Source organism: Stegostoma tigrinum, chromosome 41 (genome assembly GCF_030684315.1).
Source record: "Stegostoma tigrinum isolate sSteTig4 chromosome 41, sSteTig4.hap1, whole genome shotgun sequence".
In the NCBI taxonomy this organism is placed as follows: Eukaryota; Metazoa; Chordata; class Chondrichthyes; order Orectolobiformes; family Stegostomatidae; genus Stegostoma; species Stegostoma tigrinum.
Window position 1 is genome coordinate 5295478 of NC_081394.1, and position 23378 is coordinate 5318855.

General features: G+C 44.2%; 1 protein-coding gene across 1 annotated transcript in view; it reads right to left on the reverse strand.

Annotated features, from left to right (window-relative positions):
* Positions 1 to 20902, reverse strand: part of LOC125448579 (intermediate conductance calcium-activated potassium channel protein 4-like) — a 67323-nt gene extending 46421 nt beyond the window's left edge. The window contains exons 1-2 of the mRNA XM_048523964.2: positions 19252 to 20902; positions 17473 to 17534 (exon numbers count right to left, since the gene is read on the reverse strand). Coding sequence (XP_048379921.1) covers positions 17473 to 17534; positions 19252 to 19288 — 99 coding nt within the window. The 5' untranslated portion in view covers positions 19289 to 20902. The remainder of the gene's footprint in view (positions 1 to 17472; positions 17535 to 19251) is intronic.
* Between the last annotated feature and the right edge of the window lie 2476 nt (positions 20903 to 23378).

A 23378-nucleotide genomic window follows, 5' to 3' on the forward strand; every position in this document is an offset into this window, starting at 1 on the left:
TGGCATGCCCTATTTCAGCTTCAGAACAAATAACTCGGCCCATATTTATGAGTTTGCCAATAAAGCCAATCTTATCGCAAGTGGAACGGTCAAAACTGAAAGCATAAGTGAAAGTAGGCTTATGGCAGACAATAGCAGAGAAGGCCCTGGTAGTATTCCCAATTAGCATGTCAATTTAATTTGATTCAATTTCTTATTGTCATATGAACCTAGGTACAATGAAAAGTTTGTGTTGCATGCAGTACGGGCAGATCATAACATACAAAGACCATAGGGTGATTGAACAGAGTGAGGGATACAAAGAAGGTTCACAAAAAGCAAGAACAACATTCGATTTGAAATTTGAGGGGTCGATTCAGAAGTCTAATACTAATGGCGAAGTCTGTTGGTACATATGTTAAAGCTTTTGTGTCTTCTGTCTGACGAAGAGGTTGGATGAGATTATAACTGTGGGGGTGGGAGGGGTCTTTGATGATGTTGATTGCCCTTCTGAGGCATTGAGAAGTGTAGATGGAATCAATGGATGTAAGGTTGGCTTGCATTTGGTCTTTCCTCAGATACATGACAGTGTAAGCAGGGATTAGAGGGTTATCACCAAATAGAAGCGTATCAGACCATAAAGAGCACGTTTCATTTACAGTCACTGTTAACCTGTCAGACAACAGAAAACATGCAGAGAGCTCATCATTGCCCCATACTATACCTCTTCACTACTACCCCAAATCCAGGAGTGTATTTAAGGGTTGACGCACCAAATGTTGTTCCAGATCATGGGGTATCTGAACTTCAGAACCATTCCAATCACCAAACATGCAAAAATAGCAAATACGGCCAGTACAACCAACCCGTGGGACATTCCTGTTGAATGTTCAGGATCTTCCATATCTCACCTCCATCCTAAATGGATGGCTTCATAACTTTTGTTGCGTAATTCAAGTCTGACCCAGAATAGAAACCTTTCTTTCAACATCAAGGGCATCAATTTTAATGTCTCATGTAGAGTCTGGCAGGCAACTGGCAGGATAAATCACCAGACCTTGAATTCCCTGCTAAGGAATGTGTCATGGTAACAAGGGGAATTCCAAATTTGGTCAATGCTGGAATTGGGAGTAGCTCTGAGACTTGACTGCATGAAGCTGTCTTTGGCAAGTATCAGGAAATTTTCTAACTTGTTATGAGTTGCAGGGTGAGTAGGCATGACTGAAAGCTGATGACCGAAGTATCCACCACTGACCAGGTGATTGCAAGAACTGTAGATGCCGGAGTCAGAGTCAATACAGAGTGCAGCTGGAGGAACACAGCGGGGATGTTCTTCTGATGTTGCCTGACCTGCTGTGTTCGTCCAGCTCCACTCCATTGACTTTGACTCCATCATCTACAGTTCTTGCTATCGCCTGGTCACTGGTGGATACTGTCTATCAGATTAACGGCATCTAATGCACAGATATGAACAACATTGCAGGCTTGTGGAATATTCTGATTTAATCAGCTGTTGAACACATTCAGGGAACATTCCAGATTTTATCGATAATCACACAAATATCACCACAATCTGTGCTTTCACTTTAAGCCAGAAAGAAGGTCGTTTGTAGACAAACAGGAGGCTGGAAGAACACAGCAAGGCAGGCAGCATTTGGAGGAAAGGAGAAGTCAACATGTCAGGTATTAACCTTCTTCAGGACTGGATGTGCGGGTAGGGGGAGCTGCAGATAAAGAGAGAGAGGGAGGGAGAGTAGTGGAATGGTGGTGATAGGTGGACACTGGTAGTAGATACAACCTGGTTGGTCAATGGGAGGAATCGATCTGGTTGTAGCTCGAAATGTGAGCTGTTAACTGAAATGAAAGTGAGGAGGCAGGGCTGGAAAGGGAGCCGGGGAATTGGTGGGAAGGTTATTTGAAATTACAGAACTCAGTTTTAAATCGTCTGGGCCGTACGGCCCCCCAGTTGCAGGATATGGTGTTGTTCTTCAAATTTGCATTCTGATTCATTGCAACACTGGAGAAAGCCGAGGATAGGCATGTCGGAGGGGTGAGTGGTGGGAGGGGAGTTGAAATTGGTAGTGATTGGGAGGTTAGTCTGACCATTTCGGGTCAGGAAAAGATGCTCAGTGAAAAGGTCTCACCGATGTAGAGAAGAGCACATCGGGAGCACCAGATACAGTAGACAAGGCTGGAGCAGATGCAGGTGAAAGTCTGTCTCATCAGGAAGGGCTATTTAGGGGCCTGGATGGAGGTGAGGGAGGTGGTGTGATGACAGGTATTGTGTCTTTAGTAGTTACAGGGGAAGGTGCTGGGAGTAGGGGGCGTGGAATTGGAGTTGTTGGTGGGGAATGTGGTGTGAACTAAGGAATGGCAAAGGGAAAGGTGTTTGCGGAAGGCAGAGAGGAGAGGGGAGTGGAAGATGTTACAGGAGATGGGGTCTAATTGGAGTTGGTGGAAGTGTTTGAGGATGATACATTGGATGCAAAGGCTGGTAGGGTAGAAAGTGAGGACAACGGGGACCGTATCTTTATTATATTTGGTAGTAAGTAGGATTTAGAGCTGTGGAACGGGGAATGGAGGAAGCATGGTGGAGGGCTGTCTGGATGACAGCCGGGGAGGGGAAAGAACATTATTTGAAATAGGAGAACATCCACGATGCTTGGGAGTGGAATGTCTCTTCGTCAGAGCAGATGTGACAGAGATGGAGGAATCAGGAAATAGGAATGGAGATTTTGCAGGATACAGGGTGGGAGGAGGTGTCGTCCAGAATTGAATGCAGCATTCTAAAAGTAACCTAACCAATGCCCAGTACAGCCTCAACATGATATCCAAACTCCTATCAGTGCACAGACCAACGAAGGCAAGCATATCAAACATGTTCTTAACCATTTTATCTACCTGCGATTCCACTTTTAAGGAAATAACAAGCTGCAACTCAAGGTTTCTTTGTTCACCAACATTCCCAGGACCCAACCTGAAGCTGTGTGTAAGTCCTGGCCTGATTTGTCTTACCAAAACGCAACACCTCACATTTCTCTAAGTTAGACTCCATCTGCCACTCCTTGACTCATTAAGATCTTGTTATAATTCTTTGATAACCTTCTTCATGTTCCTCTATACCATGTATTTTGGTGTCATCGGCAAACCTATTGATCATGACTTCTGCATTCTCATCCAAATCATTTATATAAATAACAAAACCAGTGGACCCAGCACAGATCCTTGAGGCTGGTCACAGGCCTTCAGTCTGAAAAATAACCCTCCATCACCACCCTCTGCCTCCTACCATCAATGCAGAAATTGCTAAGTGCACACTAAGATTCAACAAACATCCAGGAAATAATAAACTGTTAACTGCTTTTGAAAATCAAAATGTTCATGTATACAACAAAGATAATTAGATGTTTGATTATAATATTTAACTATTTGTATAGTATCTATAGATGTGAGTCTAATTACTTGATATTTATAATGAGGCCGTTTCCACTAGTTCTTACATAGTGTAACGTAGATGGTGCTACTCTTTACATATGTTTGTTGAAAAGTACATTGGCAGATCATTGTGAATATTTCAAAGACTGACCACCATAGTGAACAAATCACAAGGATAAATGTATGGCTTTTAGCCAGATTTCATGCTGAGGTCCATCTTGTCCAGTATTACCATCAGCTGGCAGTATAACAGCATCAGAAGGCCCTACAAGTTGTCAGTGTATCTGTATATTATCTATAAATCAGTGTTTAATTCTCTGCCTTGAGGAAATGAATAGGAAACTTAATGTGATGCGATTTATGGAAATTGAAATGAACAGTTAAATCTAATGCCAGTCTGATTTTCCTGGTCCTGTTATTTCTTATCTAATAAAGAAAGTCAGAAAAAAGTCTTGCATTTATCTAACACCTCCCACAGCCATCGCTGTCTCAAAGTCAGTGAAGTGCTTTTGTTTTGAGGTGTGCTCAATGTTATCATGTGGCGAAAACACCAGGCACAGTAAAGTTTCACAATCGCAGCACTGAAATATTATCTTTGCAAAGAAACTGGCTTCTTTTTCATCACAAGTTCAAATTCCTGGTATCTTTGTCAGGAATCTTCGCAATTCCCTCTCCAACATCGCATTTTCCTGACACATGCTAGTTTCAACTTGCTCTTTTCCTTTTTAATAACTCGTGCAATAAAAAAATTGGTCCTAGTGATTAAAATTCAATACCAGCACTAAATGGCAATGAATATGTGATTGACGATATCACACAGTGTGGTCAGGAAAGGTCATCTTACATGTCACTATCGATAGGAATTCATTCCATCCCAAATACACTAAATGATTGAATTAACTGGAATAAAGTGTGAAGCTGGATGAACACAGCAGGCCAAGCAGCATCTCAGGAGCACAAAAGCTGATGTTTCGGGCCTAGACCCTTCTTCAGCGAGGGGGATGGGGTGAGGGAACTGGAATAAATAGGGAGAGAGGGGGAGATGGACCGAAGATGGAGAGAAAAGAAGATAGGTGGAGAGGAGAGTATAGGTGGGGAGGTAGGGAGGGGATAGGTCAGTCCAGGGAAGACGGACAGATCAAGGAGGTGGGATGAGGTTAGTAGGTAGGAAATGGAGGTGCGGCTTGTGGTGGGAGGAAGGGATGGGTGAGAGGAAGAACAGGTTAGGGAGGCAGAGACAGGCTGGGCTGGCTTTGGGATGCAGTGGGGGGAGGGGATGAGCTGGGCTGGTTTTGGGATGCGGTGGGGGAAGGGGAGATTTTGAAGCTGGTGAAGTCCACATTGATACCATTGGGCTGCAGGGTTCCCAAGCGGAATATGAGTTGCTGTTCCTGCAACCTTCGGGTGGCATCATTGTGGCACTGCAGGAGGCCCTTGATGGACATATCATCTAAAGAATGGGAGGGGGAGTTGAAATGGTTCGCGACTGGGAGGTGCAGCCCAGTTCGTCCCCTCCCCCAACTGTATCACACAACCAGCCCAGCTCATCCCCTCCCCCCAGTGCATCCCAAAACCAGCCCAGCCCGTCTCTGCCTCCCTAACCTGTTCTTCCTCTCACCCATCCCTTCCTCCCACCACAAGCCGCACCTCCATTTCCTACCTACTAACCTCATCCCACCTCCTTGACCTGTCCGTCTTCCCTGGACTGACCTATCCCCTCCCTACCTCCCCACCTATACTCTCCTCTCCACCCATCTTCTTTTCTCTCCATCTTCGGTCCGCCTCCCCCTATCTCCCTATTTATTCCAGAACCCTCACCCCATCCCCCTCTAGGCCCGAAACGTCAGCTTTTGTGCTCCTGAGATGCTGCTTGGCCTGCTGTGCTCATCCAGCTTCACACTTTATTATCTTGGATTCTCCAGCATCTGCAGTTCCCATTATCACTGAATTAACTGGAATGTGAGTTATCACCCGCTGCTACTTGCTGGAAAAGCTGGAACTAAATCTCCCTGTTCCCACTACATTCTCCTATGTCGATCATAAGAACTTAAGAACTAGGAGCAGGAGTAGGCCATCCGGCCCCCCAGGCCTGCCCCGCCATTTAGCAAGATCATGGCTGATCTTTTTGAGACTCAACTCCATTTACCCGCCCACTCACCCAAACCCTTAATTCCTCAACTCACTTTCTCCACGTCAGCTGCTACAAGTTACTATCAGCCTCAAAAAATAACACATTAACAACTGGCTATATTCCTTTCTTAAAACAAAGTCAACTCAAACTAACAGTACAAGGAAAGAACTAGTCTGTGATAACAGTTTCTGATTAATCCTCACCAATGCATTCATTACCAAACCCTTATTTACCTCACTGTGATAAATACAGGTTTAAACACATCACAGTGACCTAATATTGATCACAATTATAAACTGATTTCCTACAGGCATGATATTTCAGTTAAAATTATATTTCACATTAACTTCATTTTCTTTGTGAAACACCATGTCCCAATCCGCACACTCACCCTTCCCCATTTTCTACCTACATTGAAACCAGCACCATTATGTTTACACTTTCTAGTGTAGATAAAGCAGAAAACCAACTCCCAATGGGCCTGTTGCTACAGCCTTGGACTATTCCAAAAACAAATCATTATGTATAGCAGAAACCGCAGATTGAACGAAGATACTATTCCTGGAAACAGTCTTGATTTGTTTCTTTCCTCCCAATAAGTATACACAGTTCCCTGGACTACACCTCCTCTCACCCACCTTCCTGCAAGATGGGATCCCCTAGTTCCAATTCCTCTGCCCCCACCACAACTGCTCCCAAGATGGAGCATTCCTGCAAATCCCGGATGTCCTCCTGTTTCCAGGGCCGTAACTTCCCTCTTCCGGTAATTGAAAATGCCCTCAGATCCATCACTTGCATTTCCCGCACATCTGCCCTCACATCCTCTCCCCCCAACAGAAATAAAGACAGAATCCCCCTTGACCTCACATACCACCCCACCAACCTCTGCATCCAGCCTATCATTCTCTGCCACTTCCACCACCTACAATCAGACCCCACAACCAAAGAGATATTTCCCTCCCCACCCCTATCTGTCTTGCATAAGGACCACCCTCTCTGCGACTCCCCACCAACCCTACCACACCAGGCATCTTTCCCTGCAACCCAGAAAGTGCTACACCTGCCCCTACACCTCTCCCCTCATCTCCATTCAAGGCACAAAACAAGCTTTCCATATTAGACAGGGGTTCACCTGTACATCCATCAACATGGTCTACTGTATCTACTATATGAGTTGCTGTTCCTGAAACCTTCCGCTTAGGAACCCGGCAGCCCAATGGCATCAATGTGGATTTCACAAGCTTCAAAATCTCCCCTCCCCCCACTCCATCCCAAAACCAGCCCAGCTCGTCCCCACCTCCCTAACCTGTTCTTCCTCTCACCTATCCCTCCTCCCACCTCAAGCCGCACCTCACTTCCCTACCTTCTAACCTCATCCCGCCCCTTTGACCTGTCCGTCCTCACCGGACTGACCTATCCCCTCCTTACCTCCCCATCTATGCTCATCTCTACAGGCTCCATCCCCACCCCTTTAACTTGTCTGTCTCCTCTATCCACCTATCTTCTCCTCTATCCACCTTCGATCCGCGTCCAACTCTCTCCCTATTTATTTCAGAATCCTCTCCCCATCCCCCTTTTCTGATGAAGGGTCTAGGCCTGAAACATCAGCTTTTGTGCTCCTAAGATGCTGCTTGGCCTGCTGTGTTCATCCAGCTCCACACTTTGTTACCTTGGATTCTCCAGCATCTGCAGTTCCCATTATCTCTAAAAGAACAAGGGTGGATGTCTGTATTCGGCTGGAGGGAAGTAGACATTAGAAGACCAAAGGATTTATTGGGTAAATCTAAAGACAGTGATAAAGTGACAAGTGAAAAAATAAAATATCTGTCTGGAGGAGATGTGAAAGGCAGCAGCTCATGTCCTTCTGGCAGAAAGCAAAGAGAAAAGTGAGGTGGTAATGTATGTGTGGTGGTAGTTTCATTAACTCTGAAGTACAAGGGCTGGGTCAAAGACCCATCTGGTTCAGAGGTGTGTCATAACATTTCTGAATAAGTTGATTAGAAAAATAGGTTAAATTTACAAAAAAAAAGAGAAAGCTCTTGTGGTGTTGTGGTAGTGATCTTACCTCTGCAGTTGGAGGCCTGGGTACAAATCTCAGCTACAACTTTCAACAGATAGATTACAAAGTGATTAGTTAAACAAATAGGTGCTAGCTAAACAAATTGATGCTGTCATGAATTCTTCCAAAAGAAAAACAGAGAGAAGTGAGCACTATTCCTGGTGCACAATGCTTGCAATTTGTCAATTTGTTGTTTGTCAAAAGTAGGGTTTGGTGCTGGTTTAGAAACTAAAAGAAAAATCACGTAAAACAGAACAGATTATGACCTGTAACATGTAAACTCACAGTTGAGTCCTGAAAGCTGTAAAGTGCTTGGTCAAACAGTTGAAATCAGGAACAGGGATAGGCCAGTTGGCCCTCTGCCATTCAGTGTGATCACATCTGCTACTCTGATTCAATGCCATATTCTTGCTTTCTCCCCCGTTCCCTTTGCCTTCAAAATCTGTAAATCTAGCCATAGTTTTCTTGAGTATGACCCCATGGCCTGGCCTCCACAGGGTTTTATAGATTTACTACTCTTTGAGCGAAGAAATTGTTTTTCACCCATCTCAATTTTAAATGTTCTACCTTGTATCTTGAGACTGTGACCCTTCAGCGTCAGGGTGAGAACAGGAATGAAAATGGAACATAAACATTACAGGCCATCAAAAGCTCAAAGTTGTGCTGGTAGGGAAGTCCAAAACTGGAGGGCATAAGTTTAAGGTGAGAGGGAAATGATTCAAAATGGATGTAAGGGACAATGTTTCCACACAGAGGGTGCTGTGTGTGTATGGAGTGAACTGTCAGAGGAAGTAGTGGAGGCTGGTACAGTTACAACATTTTAAAAGGCCTCTAAGTGGACAGGAAGGGTATAGAGAGCTATGGGCCAACTGCTAGCAAGTGGGACTAGATTAATTTAGGAAACCTGGTCAGCATTGATGAGTTGGACTGAAGGATCAGTTTCGATGCTGTACAGCTCTATGACTGCAGTGGTTCAAGTTGAGATAGACAATAAATGGAATCTGGCAGTATCATTCACTCTGAGAACAAGTTAATAATTTCAGCAGAAACTACCTGATGTTCTCAGGCACTCATCGACACGGTATTTTCAAATTTTCCAAATTAAACAGTTGCTCTAGTAAACACTTCCACTGAGAGTTGCCCCCCTGAGATTCTACTGCTGAGAAGGTTTTGTGTAAAGTAAGTAGTGATTGTTGAGTCCTGTCCTGAACTTGGACTTTTGCACCAGGAATCATTTGATCTCCACAACATTGGGCTGATTTTTCCCTCACTGACCCAGGCACAGTACTAGACGCAGAAACTTGCTTAGTTCTGGACAACTCAGTTCCCCAGAAGGTTTTGTTCTCCAGCCACTCCATCCTAATGCTCAAGTGCTGTGTCAAAAGGCTCTGTGCTTCACCTGAACAGGTCACCTCTGTCAAACAGACATCATTCAATGTTTTGGCAGCTGGAGTGTCAGCTTAGAACATAATTCCTACAAGAGAGAAACCAGCAAAGTACAGTTTACACTGAAGAATCCAACAAGTTTGACTAAGTGTCTAAAGGAACTATTCAGGAACACAGAATCATTAAATGACAGTCAACATCCTAGGGATCCACGGCAGTTGGAAAATGGATGTCAGGAGCTGCACAGTGATGGAGCACAGAGTAGAGGAGAGGAGGCAGCATTTGGTTCACAGGTCTCTCTATTCTTCCTATTCATGTACCCATAACTAGACAAGCTGGACACTCCACAGGAGCTATGTTGGCCAAGGCACCAAACAAACAGAAAATTGACAGTTCACCTCAATATTGCAGATGAAGAATTAGATGAGGATCTCTATTTAACAGTCAATGAGGGATTAGATCAGACAGGCTAATGTCTGCACTAATTCCTGCCACTATATATGGAATATTCAGTTTAAACTATTGTAGAGCAGTCATACTTTTTAAACAATATTGAATTGCATGATATGTAAGCATTTCTTCCATATTTAGTGATTCATTTCATTTTGTAAATTGCTTCAGTTATGAGTACATGGTATTGCACGCAGTCCATTGTTTCAATCTGTACATTTGTTTCTTTTCAGCAAAATTTGCAGCAACCTAACTCTGCCTTCAACACTGATTCTAATGGGAAATCAGACCCCACTTAAAGTTGTGATTTTCAGGAGTTCATGTCAAATTCATGTGAGATTTTCGAGTACAAAATTTTCAAAATGTAATCAAATCAGAATAAACGTGAACAGTCGAATTTTGTGGAACTTGGAACCTTGGTTGTTTTAGGATCACAAAAATTACAATTACAGTAAAAATACTTGCTTGGAATTTCAGTTTGTATCAAACCAAAAAAACAGAACAAAACTGAATGCACCACCAGCTGTAACCGAGTCTGAATCAGGTCAACGTGTTTCTTTGTTGAGACCTGACTCAGACTCGGTTATAGCTGGTGGTGCATTTAGCTTTGTTCTGTTTTTCTGGTTTGATACAAACTGAAATTCCAAGCAAGTCAGAGAGAAGTTAATAGAGGACTGGGCTCACATACAGACCAGGCCAGATGAGGATTCCATGTTTTACAACAAAATATTGAAATGTAGAAGACAGGAGCTGTTTGGCCCTTTGAGCCTGCTCTTTCATTCATTATGGTTATGGCTAATCATCCAATCCAGTAGTCTATTCCTGCTTTACTTCCAAACCCTCTGGTACCTTTACTTCCAACTCCTTTATCAAATAGTAAATGTTTTGGTGTTGACTGCTTTCTGTGGTAACAAATTCCACAGGTTCACTAGTGTCTGGGTGAAGGAATTTCTCCTCATCTCAGTCTTAAATGGCTTACTTCGTTAGTTAAACTTACCTGATTCTGGACTCCCCCATTATTAGGAACATCCTTTCTGCATCCAACTTGTGTAGCCCAGTTGATTTATATGAAATATCTTTCTCCCCCATCTTCACCCCCACCCCCAACTAGTGTAGCTCTTTTAAACTCCAGTGAATAATTCCTAACTAATGTTGCCTCCTACCATACATCACTCCCACCATTCCAGGAATCAGTGTGGTAAACATTCATTGCATAATAAGAACATCTTCCTCAGATGAGGAGACTAAAGCTGCACAGGTGTGGCATTCACTAAAACCCTGCATAATTTCGGCAAGATATCACTGCTCCAAAGTTCAACTCCTCTTGCTAAGTCCAACAGAACATTTGCCTTCTTTGCCTACAACTTGCTCCCCAAAGACCGCAGAAGCTCAGATAGGCAGGTCACCTGGAAAAGATTGAATGTATTTATATACTGATATAACCTCCCTGCTGGTACATTACATTGACAGCTTCACATGGTTACACTGTGATACTGGATCCACAAGAAGCTCTGAGCGGTAACTCACTGCTTTCATTTGTGTGGGAAGGTTTAAGCTCAGACATTGAGAATATTGAAGTAAAAGCAGCTTATGCTGGATATTTACCAACATAAAGCAACTGGACAGCACTTTGAATCACATATTTTCTATTTATATGCATGCTGAGAGAATACATCAGGATATCAGTCACATTCAACACATTTTACAGCAATGGAAATCGCCTTCACCAATCTATAAAATGCATATCAACAATTTATAGAAAAAAATGGACTGTTTCCTGCTAAACAACCTGTTCAAGTGTTGTCATGCAAAGACAGGTTCTTGTATTCAAGAGGGTGCAGAGAGATACACTCAGAGTCCAGTTCCTGTACTAAAGGATGAAGCCAGTAGATGGCAGTGCTGTCCACCTCAAATGGCCAACAATGAGCAAGGGTTCTGCTATGTAAGTGGAGAGTGGTAGTGCAGGGAGAATTTGATTCATTTCTAACAATAAAGATTTGCATTCGGGACTACAGGATAACCCAAGGTAGTCTGTAGCTCATGAAATACTAAGTGAAGGTTGGTATTTTAAATACACATGTTACCACTGCACAGCAATCTCCCACAATACTGGGTCAACGCAAAAGCAAATCACTGTTTTGAACGATAAGTTCTGGAATAAATACTGGCCCCATGTTTCAAGTGAAAATTCCCCAAACATTTTCCCCTGAAGAACAGACAGGGCTTCAGTTCAATGCTTCATCCAAACAACAGAAAGTCCCACATTGCACAGCTGACACATAGGTGCCCTTTGACAGTGCAGCACTCACTCTGCACTGCACTGGGAGTGTCACCCTACATTACAAGGCTCTTATCACTGCAAGGGATTCACAAGTGTGAGAGCAACCCACAAAACCACTGTAGGACCTCAGCACTGGATCAATGGTGTCCTGAACCAGATTGTTGGAGAAGTGGAAATATTTTCATAGTTTCAAGGCTGAGATTTTGTGACTCAGTGGAAATTACTGGATATTGGGATAGGCAGAAAAGTGGAGCTGAGGGGGAAGATCAGCCATGACCTTAATGCATGGTGAACAAGCCTGCGGGGCCCTCCTCCTAGTATACATTATTAAATAGCTCTCCCTCAGCATAGAATGGACAGTCTGTCTATATTCAATTGTGTCACTACATGATCCCTTGTCCCATGTGATTTCATTGTTTACTAATCAGAAGGGGTGAACATAGAGACTATGAAGGTGAGAGAAGAGGCGAAATTAAAGTAGATGTGAGGAAATTGTCTGCTTTGGGGTAAAACCTGGAAACTACACCGATTCAGTAATTTATATACCAGAGAAAGAGGTGAGGGAGAGGAGCCAGCACAGAACTGAACCAAGTTCCATATCTCCAACAAAAAAAATCAGCCAGAGCCAGTTCCCATGATGAGGGTACTCACTCCAAACCAAAGGTGGGAGGTACAAGTGAATGCGTGAAAGGAGATGTTTAATGTGGGAACATATTCAGCCAAGTGGATAAGGATGATGATGTAGTCTGGAGGGAGGTCAGCGATGAAGTGGGTCTTTTGGAGTGGAATATAATGAAATATATATGGAAAAAGACAGTTTTTCTTAAAAGAAGAATACGTGAGATTTTCTTTCTCCCAAAGTTTGGGATCCCAAATGAATTAACTGACCTCATTTTCCTCCGCTGATCCAATATCTTCAAATACGGCTTGGTATCATTCTCTGCTTTGTAATGTTCCTGCAAACAGTCTTGGGCAGTTGATATAATTCCCTGAACATACATTAAATATAATTTATTGGAATGAGATGGTGTTCAGGAACAAGTTAGAGGCTATGTTTTTCCTGTTGTGAATATGATTCTCGTGTTTATGTATCTTCCTCCTTTCTGAGCAAGTTGTACTACTCCAATTATTAATACCAGAAACCCTATTCAGAAAGACAATAGTAGATCCCCATTCCACACACCCTCTCCTGCCCCAACAACTATCACCCCCAATAATCAGGAAATACCAACTGGATGATGATACCCAGTCTCCTCCTAAGGTTCCCACAATCATGGATTCCAGTTTTCAGCCAATTTGATTCACTCCAAGTGGTAAAGGGAAATTTACTGCCTGTTTTCAGCAGGCATTAAAAATGAGGCTGTAAACACCAGCATTACTTAACCAACTTATTTACTTACAGATTGAAACAAAAGCTCCATTTAAGAAATCAACAAATATCTACAATAGCAATTCAAGTTTATCCATGTACAAAATAGGTACATTAAAATTCTACACTCCTATTACCAGGTTCACTGTTTTGAGCAAAACCTCATAGGAATGCAACATTATATATATTAATATATAGGATATATCTGTGTAATCCGTAAACCAACCAGAATCTGAATCTTGGATACAAAACAGTTGCTGGCAATAATGTAGTGACTGGCTTTACCAAGTAGATGCTGCTGCAGAGGGAGTTTTTGAACCCACTCCCCATGCTCCCCACTGCGGGAGCACCATCACTAAAACAACTGCAGTGGGTCAAGTCGAGATGGACAATAAACAGGGCTCTGGCAGCATCATCCCACAAACAGCAAGTTAATAGATTCATCAGAAACTACCTGATGTTTGCACTCATTTATCTGTAGGATATTTTGGAAGTTACCACCTCTAATTGGGAGTGATCAACGTTAAGGGTGGTCTTAACTGTTTCTGAGACTAGGTGTGGACATAGTAACAGTATTGCTGAGATATAATGCAGACGATGAAATACTTGGACTGTTTTTCTAGTAAAGGGATAACACTTCCACTGGGATTTTCCCTCCTGAGATGGCTCTGGTCAAAAGGGTTTGTGCAAAGCAGGAAGTGACTGTTGATCTCAACCCTGAGCTCAGACAGGAATCACTCGATGCCCCCAACACAGTGCTGATTTTCCCCTCCCTGACCCAGGCTTAGTACAGTGGAAACTCAGTTAATGCTGGACAGCCTGTTCCCCAGAAGGTTTTGTTCACCGGCTGCTCCACCCTGAAGCTCAGGAGCTGTTGGCACAAGGCTCCATGCTTCACTTAAAAACGTCACCTCTCTCAATGGGATACCATTCAATGCTTCACTTTGATTGCTGGAGTGTTGGTTTTGATTACAATTCCTAGGAAGGAGAAACCAGCGGATACAGGTTACATTAAAATAATCCAGTACTTTGGAACTAGTTAGAACTGCCGATGCTGGCGAATCTGAGATAACAAGGTGCAGAGCTGGATGAACACAGCAGATCAGGCAGCATCAGAGAAGCAGCAAAGCTGACATTTCGGGTCTGAAGAAGTGTCCAGACCTGAAACGTCAGCTTCTCTGCTCCTCTGATGCTGCCTGATATGCTGTGTTCATTCAGCTCTACACCATGTTATCTTAGTACTTTGGATGTGTGCGTAAAGGAGCTGTTCAGGAGCAAAGACCAATAAAATGACTCTCACTATCTGGCGGACCAATGGCAGCTGTAAAATGGGTGACAGGAGCTGCACGTTCATTAAGCACAGAGTGTAGAGGAGAGGAGGCTTATAGGGAGGTAATGGGCAAGAGCTGGATACTTCAACAGAAGGTGTGCTGACCAGAGGGAGGGCCAGAGGAGAGTATGAGAGAACCCTGCAACCGTTGCTCCTGCCCCTCTCAGAGGTGTATTTGGGGGAAGGCAGTGTGCACAGAGATGTGGATATTAAGTGAAACAAGGGAATCCAAGGTGGTCTTCCCAGTGACCGAAACCTCTGATGCTGAGGTCAGGCTGAGCTTTTCCAACAATCGCAGTGTTTGTTTCTCATTCACAGCATCTGCAGTCTTTCAGTTTTCAATTCCAATGTGCTCTTGTTAGAAAAGAACTCAGGTAGGGTTGGGTGGGAGGTGGAGTTTAAAAATATTTAAGGACATTAAACAACAAGAGCTTGCATTCATATAGTGTCATAAACACAGAACACCTCACCATTCTTCACAGGTGCAACAAAGCAAAACTTGACATCGAGCCACACAAGGCAGAAAGGTATATTTGGAGGACCATCTCAGAAAGGAAAATAGAAGGAGGCATTGGGGATGGGAATTTTGGACCTTAGTACCCTTCAGGTAACTGAAGGAATAGTCACCAATGGAGATGTGATGGAAATTGGGTAATGATTAAGAGGCTAGAATTGGAGGAGAGGGAATCGTGATGATTTTGGAGGACTGTAGATCTGCAGGGATGGGGGCTGTTAGGGTTAGCCACAGACAATGAATATGTTAAAATTAAATCACTACTGCCTTGAGTATCAGTCTGGGACAGTGAGGACAGGATGATGCCCAAATGGTTAGAGAATTAGAACACAAGCCTGAAATATGGCTCTCACTGTATCTGACGCTATAAGCTCTACATTTCAGAGAATTCATAGAATACCTACAGTGTGGAAACAGGCCCTTTGGCCCAACCAGTCCACACCAACCCTCAGAACATCCCACACAGACCCTCACCCTAATCTATACATCCCTGAACACTATGGGCAATTTAGCATGGCCAACCCACTTAGCCTGCACATCTTTGGTCTGTGGGAGGAAACCAGAGCACCCGGAGGAAACCTATGCAGACATGGGGAGAATGTGCAAACTCCACACAGACAGTTGCTCGAGAGTGGAATTGACCCTGGGTTTCAGGCGCTAAGAGACAGCAGTGCTAACCACTGAGCCTCTTTGCCACCATTGTGGCAGAATCTTTAGATTGCATGCCATGCTTATCTCTCAGAGACCATCATCATCCTCAAGCTGGAAGGACTCTTTGTTACGCATGTACAAGGTTCTTATGATGGTCTGATAAGTGGTTGATCCATCAACACTTAATACCAATAAGCGCCATGCACTAATATTACAAGAATTGGTGGCAGAATATCTCCAAGGAGTTTCTGTCACAATCAGTTGCGGGCATTTTTTTCACAAGGAGTCTCAAGAAGTCAAATAGCCTATTACTGCTAATAATCTGAATATTCTTTCTCTCAAACCCCACAAATCTAACAATCTCAGTTCTAAATATACTCAATGACTGACCATCCACAGCTGTCTAAGAGAGCTCCAAAGGTTTACAAGCCCCTGCGTGAAGACATTTCTCCTCATTTCAGCCAAAATGGCCAGCCCCTGAATATAAGATTGTGATCCTCCCAACCCCATTTCTAGCCTGTGTAGTCAGGGGGACCAAATTAAAATAACATTCTCTCAGCATGCACCCTCTCAAAGCTCCTCAGAGTATTTGTTTTGTTACAGAATTCAAACTGATCTTTTTTTAAAGGGCAGAGATAAAGGAGTACAATTCCCCATGTTCTGTAAATCCCAGCTCATGTGAACTGAGCTGGGCCATACGTGTTTGGCTCAGCATTCCGGTTTCAATTTGGAACAGGGGTAAGCCTGCTGGTTTGGGTAGCATACAAAGGCAAGTCACTGGACTGGTACTAGCATGAATGCCACTCAATAGCACCCAGCGCAGCCAAAAAAGTCAACCATTTGACAGCTTTGGAGGTCAGCTTTAGACCCTTCAACCCAAAACGTCAGCTTTTGTGCTCCTAAGATGCTGCTTGGTTGCTGTGTTCAACCAGGACGAGGAGGAGGCCTGGATGCAGCAGTGTGATGTGTTTCAGGTTTAGGAAAATTCATACCTTGAAATCTGTAAACCAGCCATTATTTGGTACAGCTGAGAATGGTGAAAGAATCCCACAAACAGCATTTGCTTGTGCAGATGTGAAATATTAAAGTTTAGTGAAACCAAGGGCAGTACTAGCTTTGTGAAGTTAGCTGCCAGTAAAGAACTGAAATTGTATCCTTGTGTAGATAGATCCTGCGGTTAGTCTCGAGAATCCAAGAATGTGCACTCCTAGGGAAGGAGAACTGTCAGGCTGTGAAGGTGGTGCATATATGGAATGAGCTGCTAGAGGAAGTGTTGGGGGCTGGTTCAATTACCTCATTTAAAAGGCATTGGATGGGTATATGAATAGCAAAAGTTGAGAGGGACATGTGCCAAATGCTGGCAAATGGAACGAGATTTGTCTAGGATATCTGATCAGCATGGATGAGTTGGACTGAAGGGTCTACTTCTGTACTATACATCACTAGGACCATAATTGCTCAGCAACTAAGGTCAAAGCGACCAGTACTACTCTGTAAAATGTTCTACAATCCACCTCTTCACCAACTGATCTGTATTTTTAAAAAATATTTTTTGGAATTATTTGTGTATATGTGTGTTGCATTGTTATACCTTCTCACAAGTCTTGTTTTGTCAAGGAAGCCTGGTTAGATTGGCCTACCTGTAAAACATAAACTCTTTTGAAGAAGAGTCACTCGATCCAAAACGTTAACTCTGATTTCTCTCAACAGATGCTGCCAGACCTGCTGAGCTTTTCCAATTTCAGTTTTTGTTTCTGATTTACAACATCTGGGGCCTTTCAGTTTTCAGTTCCAATATGCTCTTGTTAAGAAAGAGCTAAACAATAACTTGGATACATTCACATTAATATTTCACAGCTAATTCATGTTCCCTATACTATTACATACCTGATTGTTCATGTCATGTTGATTGGTGCAATTATGCTCAACAAAAGATCTCCCTGCAATCACTGAGAAACAGAAATTAAAACATTAAATTGCAATTCAGAAAATAACATCAGCTTTAGCTCGAAATATCGATGAACTAAAAACCCTGCTGCAATGGTTTCAGCCCAAATTTAAAATGGACACATTTTCAAACTGTGGGATCGTGTTTCAAACAATGAATGAAATCGATGAGTGGCAAAAATAGAACCTTTATTGAGCATCTGCAGTAGCACAGTATGAGGTGGCAATGGAATCTCAAGTACAATTCTTACAGATATTAAAATTCTATTACTATGCTGTTACACAGTTTTATCTATTGTACACAGGAGTTTGTGTGATATCTGTCCTGGGGCAACAAGAGATTGCTTAAAGCATTTGCTTAGTGCTGGCTGCTACTTGGATTAGAGTGTCTGTCCAGTCTGCTTGCATAACTAAGAGGTGTTCGTCCTTTTATCTTTTAAGTTAGTAAAAATGCTGGACCAATACGATCCAGAGTTAGAAATTATATATGCACCAAATAAAAGTATAAAGGATATTAAACTGATTACTGCAGCTAGGTTGTGAGATTTTGTTTACTATTTGCTGGTACGAGTTTCATTCATTCACACAATTTCACAGAAGTGTTGTTTTTAAAAGTAACTTTCTTAATGGGAACAGGGGCCAGATTCACTATGCATTTAACAAGTACATTCTAGCAGAGGAAAGTTGTCTGATGTTCTGCAAACTATTCAACTCTCAAGAGATGGTTGGTAAGGGACTGATTAATATTATAATCTTTACATAATTTCCGGTGGGTTGTGGAGACACGTTGGCAGTGAGGGTATTGTTTCTGAATAGGTTAGTAGTCTTTGATATTTATTCAGAAGTAGCTTTGGATGTAAATAGGTCTGGTAAGGGCTGAAGGTGTGAAGGAGCAGAAGTTTGGAAGGAATGTTTTAACTTAGTCTATCTCACAATAGTAAAATGCACTACAAAAATCGTTTTTATGCTATAATGTGTTATGAGTTAATATGTTAATGAGTTCATAAATGGTTATGAATGAATGAATGGGAATGCGGGTATTAGTAAATATAGCGAGCTAGTAAGGAGTGCCAAAGGAATGAATTGGAATGCAGCATTTGTGAACATAGCAAGCTGGTGAGTCAGTAAAGAGACCTATAATACAATATTTCACAAAACTCAGTCCAATAATGTGAGCTGAAATCCAGGCGAACAGTCAGTAGAACTGATGGCGTGCCATTAAGTGGAGTGTTGGTGCCAAGAGTACCCAGGTATAGGAGGGTCGGTAAAGTTGGGATGCTGCATTATCTGACGTTTTGATTAATCATTAAACCAAGGTCCTGGCTGCACTGTCCAGTGGATGTCAGAGATCTCATGGGCACTATTTGGAAGATGGTCACCATCCCAGAAGCTAATCCTATCCTGGACTTGTCTCTCAATTTGTCCAGCGCATTTAACTATGCAGTTGCCTCAGGCTCTCCCGCTGACGCTGTTGACTACATCTCTTCCACTGCCACCTCTGCCACAGGCACCGGCAATGTCATTTCTACCACAGACGTCACTTCAGTTTCCACTTCCATGAACATCCTTATATAGACACTCACTCATAAGACAGTCTCCACCCCAACTTCCAGCTCCAACTCGACACCTAGCCCCAGCCCAAGCCCTGCAGGTATTCACCATTCCCCTAGACCTCCCCCTCACTGAGGATGAACGGTGAGTCCTCAGCAAACGACTCACCTTCATTCCCCCACGCCCACACATCTATGAATTCCATTCACGTCTGGATGGCGAACTCTTTTACCGCTGCTTGCACCTCTTGCACCTATTTCTTTGATCGGGAATTTAATCCACCCTCTGCAGACCCCTTCTCCTGCCTTGATCACAACCCGTACTCCTGGATACCACCTCACAAACACCTACCCTCCCTCCACGTCTTCATTTCCAATTGCTGTTGTAATATCAATCACCTGAATGTCTCCACCCCTCTAACTTACTCCAACCTCTCCCAATCGAAATGCGCAACACTCTGCTCCATTCCCAAACTCACCATCAAACCTGTGAATAAGTGGGGTGGAATAGTAGTGGTTTGGAGCACTGACCTCAAAATTGTGGAGGCCAAGTTCCAACTTTCCAACACCTCCTACCGCACACAATTCCCGATCATCAAACCATCATCTCTCAGACCATTCGTAACTTGATCACCACAGGTGACGTCCTGCCCACAGCCTCCAACCTTATTGTTCCCCAAACTTGTACTGCCTATTTATATATTCTTCCTAAAATCTAGAAACCTGACTGCACTGGCCTACCCACTGTCTCTCCCTGCTTGTGCCCCACTGAAATCATCTCCGCTTACCTCGAGTCTCTCTTTTGCCCCGGTCCAGAAACTCCCTACCTAAGTCAGGGCACCACCTATGCCCTCCACCTCCTCCAGACTTCAAAATCCTTAGACTTCAAAATCCCTAGACCTCAAAACCTCATCTTCACCATGGACGCCCAATCCTTGTACACTTGTATCCTCCACACAAGATGGCCGAAAAGCCCTCCATGTCTTCCTTTCCCACAAGCCCAATCAGTCACCCTCCACCAACACCCTCATCCTCTTAAAAGAACTTGTCCTTACACTGAACAACTTCTCCTTTAACTCCTCCCACTTCCTACATGCCTAAGGGGTGGCTATAGGTACGAGCTAAGTCTGTGTCTTTGTACAATTTGTAGAATGGTCCCTTCCTGCTGTTACACCAGCACCATCCCTCACCTCTTCCATGTTACATTGATGACTGTATCGGTGCTGCCTCGCACTCCCAAAAGGAGCTTGGGCAGTCCATCAACTCTTTTTAAACACCTTTTGCCACAACCTCAATTTCATCTGAACCATCTCCGATATCTCCCTCTCCTTTCTGTACTTCTCTGTCTCCATCTCTGGTAACCAACTCAACACCAACATCTATTTCAAACTCACCGACTCCCACAGCAACAGGACTACACCTCCTCTCACCCACCCTCCTGCAAGAATGCGATTCCATACTCCTAATTCCTCCACCTCCACTGCATTTTCTCTCAAGATGGAGTGTCCCATTCCTGGACTTCCCAGATGTTCTCCTACTTCAAGGACCGCTACTTCCCCCATCTTATGATCAAACATGCCCTCAACCACATCTCTTGCATTCCCCACAATTCTGTCCTCAAACACCCTTCTCCCCAACAAGAACAAAAATCAGACTCCCCTGGTCCTCATACCTCCGCATCCAGCATATCATCCTCTGCCACCTACAATACGAACCCACAACTAGAGAGATATTTCCTTCCCCACCCCATTTCCCTTTCGTAGAGACTGCTCATTCCATATCTCCCTCGTCTGTTCCACACTCCCCACTAACTCTACCACCTTTCCCCGCAACCGCAGGAAGTGCTACACTTCCCCCTACACCTCCCCCCTCACCCCCATCCGAGGCCGAAAGCAAACTTTCCAACTCTGACAGGGGTTCACCTGTACATCGTCCAACCTGATCTACTGTATCTGTTGCTCCCAATAGGGCCACTTCTACATTGATGAGACCAGGCGCAGACTTGGGGACCATTTCATGGAGCATCTGCACTCTTATGCAATAATCGACAACATCTTCTGGTCACCAACTGATTTAACTCCCCCTCACACTCCGTGGGTGACATGTCCATACTGGCCCTCCTCCAGTTCCACAATGACGCCACGTGCAAACTTGAGGAGCAACACCTCATATTCCACTTCAGGAGCCTACAGCCCGATGGCCTGAACGTAGAATTCACCAGCTTTAAACCCCCCCACCTCTTCCCATGTCCAACCCTCCCTCTCGCTTCCTTGACCTGATGCAACCTGTCCACCCTCTCTCCCGCCTATTTGCCCCTCACACCTTATTGTCCAATTCCCCACCACTCCCTACCTACACTCACCTATCACCATCCCACCTGAACCCCCTTGACCTGACACAACCTGTCCATCTTCTCTCCCACCTATCCTCCCTTCCCACCACTCCGTACCTGCACTCACCTGTCACCATCCTACCGAACACCCCTGCCCTTCCTCAACCTGACCCAACCTGTCCATCTTCTCTCCCACCTATCCTCCCTTCCCACCACTCCCTACCTGGACTCACCTGTCACCATCCTACCGAACCTCCTCGACCTGACACAACCTGTCCATCTTCTCTCCCACCTATCCGCCCCACCATTCCCACCGACCAATCTCCACCACTGCGCTCGCCTATCACCTCCCCAGCCCTACCCCTCGTCGCTCTATTTATTTCCCGGCTCCCTTCCCTATTTCTGAAGAAGGGTTCCAACCCGAAAAATGGCCTTTCCTGCTCCCCTTATGCCGCCTGGCCTGCTGTATTCCTCCAGCTCCAAAATGCGTTGCACTGACTCCAGCATCGGCAGTTCTTGTCTCTTTAGAATAAATCCAATGTTTGTCCCTTCCCAATAAACATTACCCCCACCACCGAATTCGCTCTCCCAAGCTTCCTTAATGGGGTTTTCTCCAGAATTTTCTGAAGTTGGCCATTCAGTTTGACCTTCCACTTCCAGACCCATTGTTCAAATTTTAACCGTTTCTTCTCCTCCAACGGTCTCCGCTCGCCCCCTGGGGGCGGGTCGAGAATCCAACGATCAATCGGAATTCGGCATGAGCTGTCAATCAGAGCTGGGATCGCTGATAGGTTAACGGTGATGCCAATGAAGCTATGGCTAGACCCGACGCTAAGCGAATGACACGGTGATTGATTAGAGCCATGGCTATTCAGATGCCGCCGCGCCGTGTCAATCATAGTGCCGCACACTGGTTGGTTAGTATCTTGGAAGGGCGGGGTGATCCCTGATTGACTACTCCCGCCCATTGCCAGTTCCCAGTTGGTCCCAAGATAATAAAATGTGAGGCTGGATGAACACAGCGGGCCAAGCAGCATCTCAGGAGCACAAAAGCTGACGTTTCGGGCCTAGACCCTTCATCAGAGAGGATGGTCCCTTCAGGTGGGGAGAGCGAAGGTGATTGTGAAGTGATCTCATGTGTTTCCCAATCAGCAGGAATGTGTTTGGATAAAGCTACTTCATATTGTAGTTGTTTAATTCCTCCCTCAGTTTCCTTGCCGCTTTACCAAAATTTGTCATTTTATATATTCTAAGCCTTCTCACGTTGTGTTGCCCTCTGAGCTGTTGGCTGACCCTACTTCCTTTGGCATTTCTGAATGTTTTTATTCTTTCATGGGATGTGGACATCTCTGCCTGAGGCCAACATTTATTGCCCATCCCTGGATGCCCAGAGAGCAGTTAAGAGTCAGAAGGTGAGGTGAAAGGCAGGTTTAGAATGGACTTGATTTTCAGTTTAATTTTATTGATGTGTATTTTACAGTAAGAATACAATAAAATTCAGAGGAAGGCTTTCATTTGTCACCATGAAATGCCGTTGTTTTGAATAATTTAGGAAGAAGGAAAGACAGGAAAAATACACCTTGAAGGCATCAGCCCTGAGCCAGCTCATCACCGTCAATGACATATGTGCCACCATCCTTCCGCCACTGCTTTGCCACCAAACACACAGGACCCAATGAATATTGAAGTCACTGATCCTCAAATGCCATCTTTGCCGCTATGCTATTGCTCCTCCACTGGATCAATCAACGTCAGAGTGGGGTCTCTCGCCACTGAGACCACTCATCGATGTTTTCGAGATGCCTTTTTGCCTCGGTCGCCAGCGCCAGAATTCAATAACAATGAATTCACGGATCCTCCGGCATCTTTTCCTCCTGGTCTTACCTCGGTTGATGTAGCAGCCGTCGATTCCAGGTCCTGTGCTAGCCCCAGAAAGGCTCACTCTCCTGTGTGCTAGGTCTGTG